Below are 18,506 nucleotides of genomic sequence, written 5' to 3'. Positions count from 1 at the left end.
CAAGAACACTTTCCGAGGCGGGATGTATGCATCATCTCTACTTTAGTCTGTTTCCAGCATTGACCTTCAACAACAACAGGACAGAGCAGGCCCACAGTGACGGCATGTCACTTAGCACATCCTCTGTTTAGAATACATTTTTTAAAAGAGTTGGACAAAGCACATATCCAGGAACATAGCATTTTACAATTTAAGTGACTAAATCAATGCACCGCAGTCCTCCCACCGCTACACTCGACTCCACTTCCACACAGACATTTAGGTCTGCTGTGGTTGTTGTTGACTTAATTACCTTTTATGCCACTCATGAAACGTCCTCCTGACTTGTTATTATTCCATCAATCATCTCCGATACTTCTTTTGACTGACTGTGAAGATCGGCCTGCTGTTGAAGAACAATTTTATTATTACACAACAAGACTAGAAATATTATTGACTTGATTCACTCCTTTGTGTGTACAGTAAGAGTACTAGTACACTTTGACTTCACTTCTTGCACAACAAACAATAAAAACACGGACACCAATCACTCAGACCCAGGTGTCCAATGCATGTCATTCAATTTCATTACCATTTACCTGTTCCTTCTCATCTTAAGTTAAAGAGCCAGTTTTTCGCCATATCATCATGGGTGGTGCAGTTGTCATACTCAGTGTGCAGTGTACAGAACGAGTCCCCTTCCTGTATTCAATCAAAAGCAATGTATCAAGCTGCAGTAGAAGTACAAATTGCTTATTAAAAATAGTTGCAAGTAGGGGACAATTGCCTTGAGTTATGTTTAGTGTCTGGAATGATGATTAATGCACAATTAAATAACTTCATGCACAACAACATCACTCAATCTGCGCATCATTCATTATCTGTTCCATCTCATTTTCACTTTTCAGGTAATGGGCAGTCTCTCTCGCTCAGAAAGGAGGATAGCTATATTAGTCCTCATGTTCCACTTATTTTGGCGGGACTAGGAAAGATTTTATTTTGTCTTCTATTTAGCATCATCCTTGAGGGCAATTTATTTAGGGAGATTCAGGAGGATGGAGCTGAGGAGCTGGATTCGGAGGACTGTACTCTGAAATGCAGACATCTGAAACTCGTATATTGAAATAAAAAGAGTAGAAGAGGCTTGCAACTGGTCCACATGTCTGTTGTCAGGTGGATATTGTGAACAGCACTCTGCTGCAAAGCTTGTCCAACCAATTCCAGCACATCATGATGTAGTGCTGGAACATTAATTCTTGCGAAATAGGAGCGGCTGGGAACCTTCCATTTAGGGAAGATTGCTGACACAAATTAAAGGAAACCCACCTCTTCTACAAATGAAAAAGTGAGAAGGTCCAGTGCTAACATTTTAGCCAGCTTCGCATTTTAAAGCCGTGCCATTGGGTGGTTGCATTAGAACTGCCCCTCCAACCTAGGCATGCTCTCAATGGTAAGCTGGATTACTTTCCTTTGTGGTGCTGTATTTTCATTAACCCACTTATTCTCAACGGTGCAGTTTGTCTCATTGCAGTATTTGGTCGCCTTGGTGTTCCAGCCTGACTCTGAGTATGGCTCTTACTGCAGTGCCACTCAGATGTTGCTGAGGAGGATGTGGGTGGCACCACTACACTATTGGGAACAGGGCTAGAAATGCCTCCCTCTTCTTCACCTTCCACCGCAATAATATTGTCCTTTGATTCTTCATGGCCAAATTTAATGGGTTGAGTTTTTTTACTTTGTTTTAAGTGAAGTATGTGATTCTCCCACACAATAGTGTAGTATATTCTGAGATGACTTGCTTGGCCTCCGGTACCATAGTTTGTACCACGCTTACCCCGTTGAACATCTTGTTGACAAATTGAGCATATAGCAACGTTCTTCTCCGTGTTGCTAACAGAAAAGAAGTCCCAAACGGGTGGAAAACTTTCTGGCACTGCTGGATGGGCAACTTTTAATACCAGAATAACTGGAGGGTGGGCTTGGAATGTGACTCTGTGAAGCTACACTGTGACTTTTACTACCACTACCTACTGAGATGGTTGAGCTGGATGTAGGTCCCTGCCGGGCCTTTGAATCTATGGCAGCTAGAGGTCGTGGTGGTGTAACCTGTATTGGTGGTATCCGTGCCTTTCTGGATAGGGTGAGAATGTTAGTCTCCATCCACTTTGGGGCGGGAGTTATGTGCGTGATGACTGGCTCGTCTTCATCAACATCATCCCCCTATTGTACATCTACCTCCATAACTCTACATTTTTCGGGAACCTTCCTTTTAAGAAGCATTGTCTTGTGGCATGCATCACTCTCAGACTGAACTGGTGGCTGCCAAGTGGCATTATAATCATCAGAAGTGGGGCTTGAAGAAGAAGATGGTGGACTAAGCCTCCTTTTCCTTGCTGGTGGTCTGGAAGACAATAGATCTTTCGAAACCGTGGTTTGCTCCACTTTGTCTGCAGGAAGCTCGATTTCCTGACATGCCCCTACTCCAGGAGCAACAACTACTATTGTGGGCTGTTCTTGCAGCTGTGTCTGTTCTTGCGGCTGTTATTGCATTTGCTGCTGCTCACTTATCTGCTGAGTTTCCGAGTGAGTTGATTGTGTACTACTTTGCGATAATGACATTTCAACATCGCTGCTGGTTAGTAGACTGGCTACCTCTGCGACACTCAAGGGTTTGGGCCTAGGTTGGTGTGGTTGGACCACCGTTGCGGCGGTGCTACTCCCCGCTTGGTTCCCGGATAACGCTGCTACTGGCATAATGTTTTTGTCCCAAAAAAATCATTGGCCGGGACACCAGTTGTGGTTAGTGGCACTTCCTTCTTCTCACTGGCAACTTTCTTGGTACTGGACCTGGTACCTGTCTTTGGGGCCATCTTCAGATGTCAGGCAGGAAGCAGGTACACAAGTTGTGATCACACATGGACGTGATGCGCAGCAGGACTTCTGTCTGGCTGGCAGTACAACGGGTGATGATGATGACACCTCCTCCTCTGGCTTTTTGTGCACCTAAAACCAAATGCGCCAGTTGAAGAACATCAGTGAAATGTTGCATTTGTTGTTGTGGTTCAGTTACTACTGTACTAGTACAAACAAACAAACAAAAGAAAATATAGTTAGGCTTTCCTGTTTTCAGTTTCTATTTTTCGTAAGTTCTGGTGGGGTTTTTTCAGTGTTTTCAATATCTTAAAAACAGTTGTTATCAGTGGTTACACATTTTCGTTCCACTAAAAACAACAGAAAAAGTGTTTTTCCGGTGTTTATGGAACGTTTTGCTTTTATTATTGCTTGCATTCTGCACTGAAAGAACATGGTATATAGACAGTGTACTTATAGTGTATATGAGGTCCAAATAGATTTTTGCAAATTCAGTGAGTCTTTGGGTCATGTGCGCTTGCTCTTTCCTTCCCATGTAAACTTCTGTGAAAAGGCCCTCTCAGCATTCATAGCCCCTTGGGCTGAGAACCATCAGCTAAGGGACACAGTTAGAATGACTCTTTCTTTGATGCCACATAAAGCACAAAATTATAAATAATTGCATTTTAGTTCCTGTGCATAAGAAAACAGTGCACCACAATGGACTAAAAAGTCAATAGCATCCCTCATTAACTGAAGATTGTAAAGATGCTTTCAGCATACCATCTAACAAGTGGCAAGGATCTCCTACAGGGAATCACTTGAGCTCGGTTATCAATTTTGACAGGTCATCAAACAACTTTTTTATATACGTAGCTGAATCATTGCAAATACAAACAATATCACTCCGATCTTTGTGGAACTTGGAAAGAACCTTTTTTGCAGAGCATTACAAGTGAGACTGTGTTCAATGTTTTCCAAAAGTCTGGTGTCATGTTTTCACCACTATCCCAGATGCTTGGTGATATATATATACTTGTCACTATACCTTGCATTGAATGTTTAAAGCCTGAGGTGTTGGCAATTCACGTACTATCAATACTGACCAACTAGAAACTATGGCCTGATGTATTAAGGGTTTTGACTCATTCTCTGTTGGTAAATGTGATGACACATGCTAGGAAAGATGCCATTTTACCTATCAGTGAAATAATCAAATGCAGCCAAAATATCAAATATGAGTTTGATATTTCCTGACTCTCTATAGTTTAAAAAATAATTAAACTAGACCTAAAACATAAAAAAACCCTGCATCCTTAGACCAAAGGCCAAAAAACTGAAAAAGTAAAAAGAAGAAGAAACAGTATTTTAGTGGCATCTCTAAAGAACAAAACTCAAGCAGAATAATGTTACTGCTAGCTTGTATAACAAAGTTACTTTGTATTGACCCCTTCAGGAAGAAAAGAATTACTCTTTCACTCTCTTTTTCCTTTCTTTGAATGACATTTAGTTTATCAGTTATTATAGGTTTAAATCTAAAACCCCACAGCCTAGATATAGTCTACCCATTTCTGAGACATTGTCAACTAGGGCTATGTTATACTACTGTGTACACACTACACTCTCAGGAAAGATAGGAAAGATAATAAGAACCACCTAAATACAAATGTAATGGAAGTGGGGTGGATCCTATTTGGCATTAAATTATTTGAGCATCACATCATTCATGGAGCTGCTGCTGGCAAAGGGGATGGATGGATGGAATGAGTAAGCCAATAGGAAAACCATGTAGGCCTATATGGCAAAAGCAGGGCACTAATAACTCCCACCACAAATAAATCCCACCAGCCATATGGACACTAACAAATCACAAGCAACAAGCAGAAGGCCTGGGAAACACCATGAACTGACAAAAGGCCTATGAAAGCCAGGCAAAGGATGCATGCTAAAGCACACTGCTCTGCCTTTTCAATGCATTAAATGCAAAAATGAAAGTACACAGGCCCACAAACGTTCTGCAGGGTGCATGCATTGCACACCAACACAGACCAGACACACACAACTAAGGCATGTCTTTAAGACACCCAACATCAGAAAGCCCACCCCCCAAAAAAATACATTTCCGAACTCAATCTAATTCCATTTATACCCTAAATGATGTCTAAATTCAACAGACCACACAGAAACACTTGTTTAATGCAGCTGTGGCTACCTGCTCTGAGCCTACCGGATAAAAGCAGGCCTGTTGGCAGACAAGGCCTGGCAAGCTTGCAGGCCTAGGCTTCAAAATGGCCACCAGCCACATGGCCAGGTCCAACAACAGAAAGCCCACCCAAAAGAAACACATTTCCCAACTCAATCTAATGCCATCCATGCCCTAAATGATGTCTAAATTCAACAGACCACACAGAAACACTTGTTTAATGCGATGTAGCTACCTGTTCTGAGCCTACAGGATGAAAGCACGCCTGTTGGAAGACAAGGCCAGACAAGCTTGCAGGCCTAGGCTTCAAAATGACCACCAGCCACATGGCCAGCCAAACAGAAGCCCACCCAAAAAAACACATTTCCCAACTCAATCCAATGTCATCCATGCCGTAAATGATGTCTAAATTCAAAAGACCACACAGAAACACGTGTTTAATGCAGCTGTGGCTATCTGCTCTGAACCTACTGGATGAAAGCAGGAATGTTGGCAGACAAGGTCAGACAAGCTTGCAGGCCTAGGCTTCAAAATGGCCACAAGCCACATGGCCAAGCCCAACAACAGAAAGTCTACAGCAAAAAATAAACACTGTTCCCAACTCAATCCTATGCCATCCATGGCCTAAATGAAGTCTAAATTCAACAGACCACACAGAAACAATGGTTTAATGCAGCTGTTGATACCTACTTTGAGCTTACTGGATGAAAGCAGGACTGTTGGCAGACAAGGCAAGGCAAGCATGCAGGCCTAGACTTGAAAATGGCCACCAGACACATGGCCAGGCCCAACAACAGAAAGCCCACCATAAAAAAAAACATTTCCCAACTCAATCCAATGCCATCCATGCCCTAAATGATGTCTAAATTCAACAGACCACACAGAAACACTTATTTAATGCAGCCGTGGCTACCTGCTCTGAGCCTACAGGATGAAAGCACGCCTGTTGCCAGACAAGGCCAGACAAGCGTGCAGGCCTAGGCATTAAAATGGCCACCAGCCATATGGCCAGTCCCAACAACATGAAGCCCACCCAAAAAAAAAAACATTTCCCAACTCAATCCAATGCCATCCATGCCCTAAATGATGTCTAAATTCAACGGACCACCCAGAAACACTTGTTTAAGGCAGCTGTGGCTACCTGGTCTGAGCCTACAGGATGAAAGCACGCCTGTTGGAAGACAAGGCCAGACAAGCTTGCAGGCCTAGGCTTCAAAATGACCACCAGCCACATGGCAGGCCAAACAGAAAGCCCACCCAGAAAAACACATTTCCCAACTCAATCCAATGTCATCCATGCCGTAAATGATGTCTAAATTCAACAGACCACACAGAAACACTTGTTTACCCCTTCGCTGCTCATGACGAGCTCAGCTCGTCATGCAGTACACTGGTCATGTGCTCATGACGAGCTGAGCTCGTCATGATCCATGGAATATAGGAACTTCCAGCACAGGAGGGGAATTGCCTTAGCAGTCATGTGGTTAAATGCAGCTGTGGCTATCTGCTCTGAACCTACTGGATGAAAACAGGGATGTTGGCAGACAAGGCCAGACAAGCTAGCAGACCTAGGCTTAAAAATGGCCACAAGCCACATGGCCAAGCCCAACAACAGAAAGTCTACAGCCAAAAAAAACACTGTTCCCAACTCAATCCAATGCCATCCATGGCCTAAATGAAGTCTACATTCAACAGACCACACAGAAACAATTTTTTAATGCAGCTGTTGATACCTCCTTTGAGCTTACTGGATGAAAGCAGGCCTGTTGGCAGACAAGGCAAGGCAAGCATGCAGGCCTAGACTTGAAAATGGCCCCAAAACACATGGCCAGGCCCAACAACAGAAAGCCCACCCTAAAAAAAACATTTCCCAACTCAATCCAATGCTTTCCATGCCCTAAATGATGTCTAAATTCAACAGACCACACAGAAACACTTATTTGATGCAGCTGTAGCTACCTGCTCTGAGCCTACAGGATGAAAGCACGCCTGTCGGCAGACAAGGCCGACAAGCTTGCAGGCCTAGGCATTAAAATGGTCACCAGCCATATGGCCAGTCCCAACAACAAGAACCCCACCCCAAAAAAAACACATTTCCCCACTCAATCCAATGTCATCCATGCCCTAAATGATGTCTAAATTCAACGGACCACCCAGAAACAAAGAATGAAAGCACGCCTATTGGCAGACAAGGCTAGACAAGCTTCCAGGCCTAGGCTTCAAAATCGCCCCAAGCAACATGGCCAGGCCCGACAACAGAAAGCCCACCCCAAAAAAAAAACATATTTCCCAACTAAATTCAATGCTATCCGTGCCCCAAATGATGTCTACATCCGGCCCGAAAACCAACCCACCCAACCTTCTGCAGGACCCCCACCCCTTTTGAACATCCTCAATGACTGGAACCCAATCTCCACTGAGGACACCATCCTCCTAATGAACTCCATCCACTCAGGATCCCCCACAGACCCATGCCCTCACCACATCTTTAACAAAGCTGACTCCACTATAGCACCGCACCTCCGAGACGTCATCAACTGCTCCCTCAACTCCGCCACCTTCCCGGAAAGTTGGAAACATGCCGAACTCAGTGCCCTTCTGAAGAAACCCACAGCTGACCCCACCGAACTCAAAAACTACCACCCCATCTCGCTCCTTCCATTCCCGGCCAAAGTCATCGAGAAAGCCGTCAACAACCAGCTCGCCGCCTTCCTAGAAACCAACAAATCCCTCGACTCCTCACAGTCCGGCTTCCGAGCCAAACACAGCACTGAGACCGCACTCATCGCAGCAACTGACGACATTCGAACTCTGCTGGACAATGGAGACACAGTCGCCCTCATCCTCCTCGACCTCTCCGCAGCCTTTGACACAGTTTGTCATAGCACATTAATACAACGCCTCAGAAACATCGGAATCCAAGGAAAAGCACTGGAATGGATCACCTCGTTCCTTGCCGGAAGAACCCAGAGAGTCCTCCTTCCACCATTCATATCAGAAGCCACCGAAGTCATCTGCGGCGTGCCACAAGGATCTTCACTCAGCCCCACCCTCTTCAACGTATACATGAGCCCTCTCGCAGCCATCGCACGCCAACACAACCTCAACATCATCTCCTACGCTGATGACACTCAACTGATACTATCTCTCACCAAAGACCCTAACACCGCCAAAACCAACCTACATGAAGGAATGAAAGAAGTAGCCGAGTGGATGAAGTACAGCCGTCTAAAACTGAACTCCGACAAAACTGAAGTCCTCATCCTTGGTACCTCCCCCTCCGCCTGGGACGACTCTTGGTGGCCAGAGGCCCTTGGAAAAGCACCCATCCCGACGGACCACGCACGGAACTTAGGTGTCATCCTGGACTCCTCACTCTCTATGAACAGACAAGTCAACGCCGTCTCATCTTCTTGCTTCAATATTCTTCGCATGCTCAAAAAAACATTTCGCTGGATCCCCACCGAAACCAGAAAAACGGTCACCCACGCACTGGTCACGAGCCGCCTGGACTACGGAAACACCCTATATGCGGGTACCACTGCAAAACTCCAAAAAAAACTCCAACGCATCCAGAACGCCTCAGCCAGACTCAGACTAGACATCCCGCGTAAAGACCACATCTCTGGACACCTGAAAAACCTCCACTGGCTCCCCGTTAACAAGAGGATTACTTTCCGCCTCCTAACCCACGCACACAAAGCACTCTACGAACTTGGACCCGAATGCCTCAACTCACGACTTTCCTTCTACACCCCCTCCCGCCTCCTACGATCCTCCAGCCAAGCCCTTGCAACTGTACCTCGCATCAACAAAACCACCATGGGATGCAGATCCTTCTCCTACCTGGCAGCTAAAACCTGGAACTCACTTCCCACTCACCTTCGCCTCACTCAAAACCACCTAGCATGGATATTCGACAAGTAATTCCCCACACTTCTCCAAGCGCCTTGAGACCCTCTGGGTATGTAGCACGCTATATAAATCACCTGACTTGACTTGACTTGACTTGACTTGTTGGCAGACAAGGTCAGACAAGCTTGCAGGCCTAGATGACTACCAGCCACATGGCAAGGCCCAACAACAGAAAGCCCACCCCAAAAAAGACACATTTCCCATCTCAATCCAATGCCATACATGCCCTAAATATTGCTTGAAAATGAAATAAATTAAAAAAAAACTAAAGGAACAGTTGCTTCATCATGCACCCACCTATGACTAGCTCTTTGCCTACTAACTACTACTACCCACAACATTTAAAAAAAAAGAATGATAGTTACCAAAATTAAATTGTAGTTGCAACAACTGCAATGGCCCCTATCAAACAGACACAACAACCACTTACTTGTAAAATATCTAATTCAAAAATCCTCAAATCCAATGGCAATGATGCAGCAGACAAAAATAGTAATCTTTCCAGCTCAAAATCTAAAGGCAGAATGTGCAGGAGATGGACAAAGCGTTGGGAGGAGCCTGCTGGACAAGAACAGGAAGTTCTGTGGCACTTCCTCCCTCTCCCCCATTTTAAAAAAGGACTCCTTGCACAAAAAAGGACAGTCAAATGTAAATCTGAGGAGTTTTTTTCATCCAAATCATCATTTGCAGAAGGTTTAATGCTGCTAGAGCTGATATTCGTCTCCAGATTGAAAATTTTACATGTTTGAGTACTGGAGCTTCACCTTACTTTCGCCAGATGTTGATGGCTCGTCCAAAATGACGTGTTCGTGTTCTCTCGCTCCCTGTTGCGTTGGATATGATGTGTTCGCGTCCTCACGCTCTCGCTCGTGGTGGAGAATGACGTGTTTGGATTCTCTCGTTCCTTGTCGCGTTCAATATGAAATGTTAACGTCCTCAGGCTCTTGTGGAAAATGACGTGTTTGAGACCTCATACTCCAGTGGTGCATGATCACGAGACGGATGACGTGATTGCGGGTGCAAACTTGCATGAGATAGCGCAAACGGCTACCAACATCTCGTGGAACACACAACCGGATCGGGAAAACTTGTCGGCGAACACGGGGATTCAGGTAAGGCGATCGCGCACGCGAGAACGTATTTTTAAAGCGCGTGCATGAAAAACATTTCCGGTACGCTGCAGATCACGGAAATTTGGGCATTTTCGCGCTCTCCGCGGAACGCAAAAATGTCAAAATATCACAATTTCCGAGAGCGTAACGGAATTTGACGGCCACCCCTACTTGCCTTCTGCTGAAGTCTCAGGGACAAAAGACTTCATCTCCAGCTCCCCTCTGAATGTCCTTGCTGGGAATTCTAACTGCTGAAGCCTGCGTGACACTGGGAGCTGGAAGCGCGATGCAACAAGAAGAAGCATGTCGCCTTCACAGCTGAAATATTCACACCGCTGGAGAAGCATGCCGCCGCCGCATCTCCCAGAAAACGTACCTTCCTTGAGTGCTGCCTGCTTCCAGATCACAGGAGAAGCGTAACGCGATTGAGAGAGTCGCCATTGCCTCATCGGAGAAGCGTGTCACAGGGCCTGTCACAGCTCCAAAGTACAGAGTCGTCGCAAGGCTGCCAGGGCACCCACGCATCGTTATCGCAGCATCATCGCATCGTTGCATCAAGGGCGATATCTTCTCGCATCACACCAGGATCATTGCATCGCATCAAGGTGCCATCTTGCGCATTGCAACAGGCCCGCAGGCTGAGATTCTAGGCGTCAACTCCGCACGGTAAGTATCACAATGCATCTCCTACTCTGTGCAAGCATTGAGGCCTGATGCATCATTTCCCCCTATATCACGGACCCGATGCATCTCCCCTTTTGTGAGCCTTTTGTACACTTTGCAATATGCATCCAGGTACTTTGTTGAGAACTTTGTCGCATTTATCATCAACTTGAACTAAGTAACTTTTACCATCCTTAAGTCAATCTTGAGTACAATATTGTGTTTTTTTGTTGTTTGTGGTCTTATGTTAAGTCTACACAAGGAATACTTTTTTTTTTACAAAAACCTGTGTTGTGCCTATCTGTAGTGTTTTCACTGTATCACTGTGTATATTCACAAATGCTTAGCACACTGCCGCTGAGATAAGCCTGTCTGCTCGTGCCAAGCTACCACGGTGGGGAGCAGGGGTTATTAAGCAGTGCAATTCCCTTATCCTGACTTAGAAGTAAGGGTCTGTATTTCGACAAAGGTGAATACCATTGCCAACTATAGACCCCCAGATATAACATGGGGGATTGAGAATGTTCTACAATAACTCATAATTAAACTCTACAGTGGCACATGGATGAGAGTGAAACTTTACCACAACAGAGGAATGACACCAAAAATCTACACATACAATAGGCCAAGTAAAATAGGTCTGCATTCTAGCCCCTCTGTTGCTTAGCTTATATATTTCATGTCTTGCAGAGGTACTGCAGCAAGTTAGGGGAAGCACCCCAAACTAGCAAATACCAAAATGGAATTCCTGTCATACGCCAAGGACTTAGTCATTTAATCAACTACTACATTGTGCCCTCCAAATCGAGATCACCAGACTACATGCCTATAACATGGACAATGTGACCTACAGATTAACATCAACAAAACAAAAGTCATACTTTGAACCTGCTTTTTGGCCCAGATGAAACTGAGCAGGTGTCCAATTATTCATACCTTGGAATAGATTATAGGACAATAAATTAAACCGTATTGCCCATATGGAATACCTGCAGCGGAAATTTACAGTAATCTCTGGAGTAATGAAAAAATTTGCTGCAGGTCTTGCTACTGCCCTGCCCTATAGCGAACGAAAAGGGCAGGAATGTGTTTTATCTATCAGATACAGTGTGTTTCTGTCCTTTTCACCTGCGCTAGTGCACAAGGGTCTGCTGTGCGCCAATGCAGTCACCTTTGCACCATGGCGCAAGGGTGCCTGTGTTGCGGGGATGATTGTTTTTGTGCAGGAAGAGACATTTTTGGAGCTGCCTCAGAGTTGCGATTTCTCATAAATCTGGGGCAGTGGCAACACGCTATGGATGTTGCTGGGACCTCCCACAGCAACACTCAATTCACGCCCCTTTAACGCAGAAATCTGTGTTAAAGGGACCGATATTTACAAGGCAGCATTAAGCCATAAAAAGTGGTTAAGAGCTGCCTGGTGAATATGGACCGGTCTCCTGCGCCATTGGAGCGTTGCAAAAAGTGATGCACCGGCGGCACAAGGGGCTTATTTACGAGGTACTTCCGCCACTGGTGCGTCACTTAACAAGGGAAAAAGTGACTTATGGGCGGCGCAAGGGGCTTGTAAATAAGCCCCTCTACATTTAAGTACATTGGGAGTGCCATCTGCCTTATGGTAACTGTGACTAACGTCAAGTTGGTTTCAGTTTGTGTATATAGTGAAACCTTTTCACCTTCAGGAACCATTAGGAAAGTAGACGCAGTGTTTACTAGTGATATCAGGAATATATTTATGAAAAGTTACACCACAGTCTAATAAATTGAGAACTGGGACTAATGCTGATCGCAGCCCGGATTACAGTTAACTTTATCCACTATTGCATGGTCAGTCAAGGGGCAGCTCATAACACCACAAGATTTAACATTAAAAAAGAAGTTTGAAAACCACACAGTGAGGTACCACTGGCAGAGTCTTGTTTTAATGACATGCTGACCAAGTATAATCCACCGATCAAAAATTGCACAAAATGACGAAAGCCACTCTGAAGTTTTAACCAAAGGACCAGGTGCCTCTGAGAGGGTGTCACAATAAAAAAAAATCAAAATATATTCTACAGTCCTACTCAATACAAAAGCCATACTTAGATTTCAACTTCAGCACGAAGGCGATATCCTCTTTCTTATGCTTCAGACTCCTCTGCCTTTTTATCGGGTTGATGCATGATGGAGCTACCCTCACGATTAAACAGCACGTGCCGTCTTTGACGCTGGGAGAGGGAAACACTGGAACACATTATCTGTTTATGTCCTGAGTTATTGAACATTCATAAGAATCTACTGAAACATGAAACAACCATTATTACGCGGTCTTAACCACGCATGACCATTACCAGGAATACTTTACAACGAACATGCTTTTACCAGGCATGTCAGTAACTACAAAGCTTTTACCACGAATATGCTGTGGTAAAGGCATGTTCATAGTAATGGATGGTAATAATTATGGGTTAAGAACTCAGGGGCGGGTGGGGGACTGCGGCAGGGGACACAGCTTTAGGGATCAGGTCCAAGAAAAGGGACAGATTTAGGGTTCAGGGCCAAATTGGTCATGGGTTAGGAACTCAGGATAGGGGACTGTGGCAGGTATGGCCGTTTTAGAGATCAGGGCCAAGTAAAGAGAAAGACTTAGGGACAAATTTACAAGCCCCTTCTGCCACTTTTGCATCACTTTTAACATGGGAAAAAGAATACAAAAGTGGTGCAAGGGGCTTGTAAATGTGCCATTTAGGGTTCACGGTCATAATGGTCCTGGGTTAGGAACTCATGGCTGGGTGGGAAATTGTGGCAGGGGACGTAGCTTTAGGAATCAGAGCCAAGTATAGGGACATACTTAGGGTTCAGTGCTGTAATGGTCATGGGTTAGGAACTCAGGACCAGGCAGGCGACTGCGGCAGGCATGGCGGTTTTAGGGACCAGGGCTAAGCAAAGGGACAGACTTAGGGTTCAGGTCCGTAATGGTCTTGGGTTCGAAACTCACGGCCAAGTGGGGGACTGTGGCAGGGGTAGTGGCTTTAGGGATCAGGGCCAAGAAAAGGGATAGACTTAGGTTTCAGGGATGTTCAAGGGGCCTGCGGCTGGGATGCAGATTTAGGATTTAGGGTCAAGAAAATAAACAGACTCAGGGTTCAGGGCAGAGGGCTAGGGGGTTGAGGCAGGGAGCAGTGTTAGGGGTCAGGGCCAGGTACAGGCATACCAGGCAGCGTTCAACTTACCTCTGCTTCTCAGGACCAATCAGGCTCTCCCTTGGACTGCCGGACTTAAGGTTAAAAAATGGACAGGGGGCTGCAGCAGGAGAAGGTTTTCTCTTGTTCTGGCCTCTCTGTCTCATCGGAAAATGGAAGTTTGTTCACACAGTGTCTATTTAGCACTGTAAACACGTGGGAACGTTCATGCCAGTGTGTCGCAACGGCACACATGCCATTACAAAGGTAATGCCTTTACCACGCATGTCAGTTGAGCACCTACAGGCCCTTACCAAGCATTCCTTTATGACAATATTATCGTGGTAAAGGCATGCGTGGTAAAGGCACATACGTTGCAAAAACTATTGTGCAAAATGCAAGCGTGGTAATGATGCACTCATTGTACGGGCAGAAATGTAAAGGCACACATTGTATTAGTATGCGTGGTTTCATCATACAATCCATTGAAACTGACTTTTAATACGAAGGGATTCAAAAAATATTTGAGTTAATTTATTCGTTTTTAGGGGCACTTCACCAAAACAAGAGGGACAGGCAGGGACATTTTGTAACTTTCGCAAGTACGAGGTGGGAATATAAATCTTTGATGCCTTAAATATGGGGACAATTAAAACAAAAGGAATTCATTTTTATGTTTTTATATATTTTTTAATTTGGGCGGATTCACTATATTTAATTGTTTGTTTTTATTTTTTTATAGATGTGTCATATATTGCATATGGTTTCAAGTAACTGTAACAATAAAATATGATCTGATCCGATCAAAAGGTTTAAGCGGGCCAGATTTAGTCAGGTTTACTCTTAGCCCAAGTAAACGAGCCACAGCATCACTTAGTAGATGACTAATTCTTATAAGTTTGTTTGGGCAGAAATCAAACTGTCAAACTATGGTCATAAGGGCTAAAGATATACTTTGTGAGCAGAGTGGCATAAAGCAGTCTACTTCATATCTAGTGAGAAAGCCTAGATCTCAATGTAACAACATTAATGTAATAAAGGAAATCATTAGTTGAACTCTTGAAAAGTAGGGTACAGCTATGGACCAGTACAGATGGCCTGAAGAGTGCCTCAATTATGAGATCTGCTATTTTCATATAATATTCATTTACATTATGTAAATGTAAATGTAAATGTATTGGCATTTATATAGCGCACTACTTACCCGTAGGGTCCCAAGGCGCTTTGACCGCTGCAAAACCCTTCCTGGCTTCCCTGAGAGATGGTCCCTTAATGGGTATCTCCAGGGTGAGACCAGGCATCCCCGGCGGTCTGGTGGGGCCGTTAGTGAAGATGAGGCAAGCTAATGCCCAGAGTTGCCGAGTGTGATCGCTGATCAGAGTGGGCACTGAGGCGAGAGAATTATCGAGTCCGCTGACCCTGGTCCAGAAACCTGCCGCGTCGGGAATCGAACCCTGGTCCCGGGCCGTCCTCTGCTCTCGGGTCTGCCGCCTCTAACCAGTGAGCCACACTACTTCACATTATGTATCTGGGACAGTAAATACTTAATTTCAAGTTAGAAACTGCATGAATTACTCTCATCGAAAGTAGGTTTGAAAACTATGGAATACAAATATCACAACACAGATCTAATTAACAAGCATCTGTTATGTGAAAATTGCAACTAAAAGTGAACAAAGGTTTAACTTCACCTTCCATTGTTATTTCCATGGTTCGTCAATGAATTCCCAACGAGAATTTCTGCTCCCTTCATTTTTTCCAAAAAGCCACCTCTGATGGTGATAGAAATGGCATAAACTTTATATTGTCTCAATAAATCCACCCTCCACCAAGGACCATATTCATAATCCGTAAGGGTGCAGGATCCATGGGAAAAATCGGAATCCTGATTTCCATCTATTGCGTTGCTTGCATGAGCCAGGTAACCATATGTACTCCATGCTCCACCAAGAATAGTTGACTGGGTGGCTCGACCACTAGGAGCCACATTTTCACCTGAAAGTAGGCAAGTGAATTAGGTTAGAAGAGGCCTGTAGGGGCTACGTTACTCGAATAATACTCAGCACTAAAGCATGTTTATCTAATGGCATATTTATTCATTAATACATTTGCAGGGTACACAAGGGTGTTTAAAAATCATTGCGCCTTTGCTAGAGTTTTTTACATAATAAATACTGCAAACAATCAAAGGGATGCTAGACATGCATAATTGACCAATGTGACCATTCACAAGGAAATATATACTTGAAAGACTTGAAACATATTAAAGGCTTTGCACACAACACTTGCCACCGATACCTGCACCAACTCTGGGGTCTCAAAGAACAGTGCATTGAACTCCATCCAAACTGGCCATGCTGTGGGACTGTTTCATTTTGCCGACACATTAGAAATCCCAGGATATTTAAAATGTTTGTGCTTTAATAACAACATGCAGAATGTGGTTTTAAACTCAATGAAATATGTACACCCAACTATTGTACTATTGTCTTTAAACCTACTTTCCCAGGACATATGAGTGTTTTAAAGACCTTTGCTAAATAGGCCTCAATTTGGGCCTGTACAAAAGGGGGGTGGTGATGGACGGAGCCTCTGAACCAATCAAACACTCACACCCAGTCAGTCAACAGATCTGGGCTTAATCCATCACCGTTCTTTAGCCCACTCCGCCACCCCAGTTCAGACATGGCCATATGCAAATCAGTCTGACCCTGTGCCTCATGGGAACAGTCCTGCCCGAACTGCCAAACCATGCCTTCCCTGGATCAAAAACAAGCTTCCTAGGACCGGTTTTTGGCATTTCAGCCGTCTTCAGTCAGGCTTGCTTGAATCCAGTGGCAAAGTGAGCAAGGGACTCATGTCTGAGCATACCCTGCCAAATTATGGCAAACAAAGCGGTACAAAAGGGGGTGGTGATGAACGGAGCATCTGAACCAATGAAACACTCACATCCACTCAACAGATCTGGGTTTAATCCATCACCGTTCTTTAGCCCACTCTGCCACCCCAGTTCAGACATGGCCATATGCAAATCAGTCTGACCCTGTGCCTCATGGGAACAGTCCAGCCCGAACAGCAAGGCCATGCCTTCCCTGGACAGGAAACCAGCTTCCTAGGACCGGTTTCAATTTGGGCCTAGCAGTCATATTGTTCAAAATAAATGCTTTTTCCCTGCACATTTCACTACCTGTCATCTCTGCACTATATAGTCAAGCAGAATCATGTTTGTTTATTTCCATGGGTATTTTTTTCCCTGGTCCCGATGAACCCTCCAGGGCCTATTCTCCAAACTGTAACTTTAATTCAAAGTTGTTCCATTAGCTGACTGTATACTATTCATTCATATTTACCTGCTGTTCACTGATCTAGTTTATCCCACCATGTTTGGATGGCATTAGAATAGAGATTACAGAATTAATATTCATGTAGCGTGATAGTACTTAGGGTCTATCACAATATGACACTTAATAAAGCTGTGCTCTGATTAGCAGAGGAAACAACACATTTAATCGTGCCATGATGATTCAGCAGTTTTAGTGATTTCCAATTTGAAGATAATATATAAATCCCTCGATTTTGAGGGGCTGAGAGAGCTTTCCTGAATGCTACTTGGGATGCTGTCTGTTTCGCTCTTGATTTTGCTGCCCACTTAGAATATTTCTGATTTGCACACTTCTCTGTAATGCCATATTTTGTGAGAGAGCCTTCATGACAATTATTCAATTCTGCATTTTTAGAATTTTTGTAATGAATAATTTCGACTATTCAGCTGATCTAGAACTAGAAGTTTTTGAGCGTGCTGTTTTTATTTATTGGCTATAATTCAGGTATGTGTGCTGTGTTAGGAGGAGACTTACCTCTGGTACTCATAAACTCTTAAAATGGAGGTTTTACAGTGTCTCCAATTCATCGAATTGTTGGTGTTCTGTGATGGTAAAATTTTGAGTTGTCAAAACTGCAGGGTCAACTTCACCCACAAATTTGTGGTAGCAGAGGAGTGTTGAGAATTAAGAACACGTCCTTTCTTCTTTAGAAATTTCCCTTTTTGCCCTGTTCCTTGTCATAGTGGATGTTCTTAGTAGATTTTTCTGTGCTCTTGGTTTGTGGTGCTGCTCCTGAAAAAGTCGGATTGTAAGTATGTATAGAGTCATTATGATTCTGGTGGCATGTTGATGACTGAGAGTGTTCCAGTTTGGTACTGAAAATTGTGGTCTTTGCTGAGTTATGGATTGCTATGCTGTAAATGAGGTATTTGATTATGCAATGTTTATTCTGGGTTCAATTGGTGGTTTTATTACTGTGATTTTGATGTACTATTCTTATTTATGATATGCATCAGAGACGTTTTTGTGTTGGTTTGAATATCAAATTTGCCAAAATCCAAAATCTCAAGATACTATTGTTAAGGTTATCAACAAAAAGATACAGTGACTTTCAAGACACTGCATACATACAAATAGGACAGTTTTCTGAATTAACAAGTTTTCCTTTTCATGAGTTTGGGTGCCTAATATAGGTTGGGGTCATTTGTCCTTTGGTGCACAAGAGTAAATACACTTGCCAGAAGTGGTTTGCAGCTGGACAGTAGTCTGCGTTAGTGTTGATTGACCTTGACAAGTG

General features: G+C 44.1%; 1 protein-coding gene across 1 annotated transcript in view; it reads right to left on the bottom strand.

Annotated features, from left to right (window-relative positions):
- LOC147709549 (fucolectin-4-like) overlaps positions 1-18,506 on the bottom strand; it is a 207,737-nt gene that overhangs the window by 77,353 nt on the left and 111,878 nt on the right. Inside the window, exon 2 of the mRNA XM_086925510.1 lies at positions 15,578-15,881. Coding sequence (XP_086781636.1) covers positions 15,578-15,881 — 304 coding nt within the window. The remainder of the gene's footprint in view (positions 1-15,577; positions 15,882-18,506) is intronic.

The sequence above is a fragment of the Lissotriton vulgaris genome, chromosome 6, assembly GCF_964263255.1.
Source record: "Lissotriton vulgaris chromosome 6, aLisVul1.2, whole genome shotgun sequence".
Lineage (NCBI taxonomy): Eukaryota > Metazoa > Chordata > Amphibia > Caudata > Salamandridae > Lissotriton > Lissotriton vulgaris.
The sequence above is the reverse complement of the archived record's forward strand: the minus strand, read 5'-3'. Positions and strand labels throughout refer to the sequence as shown.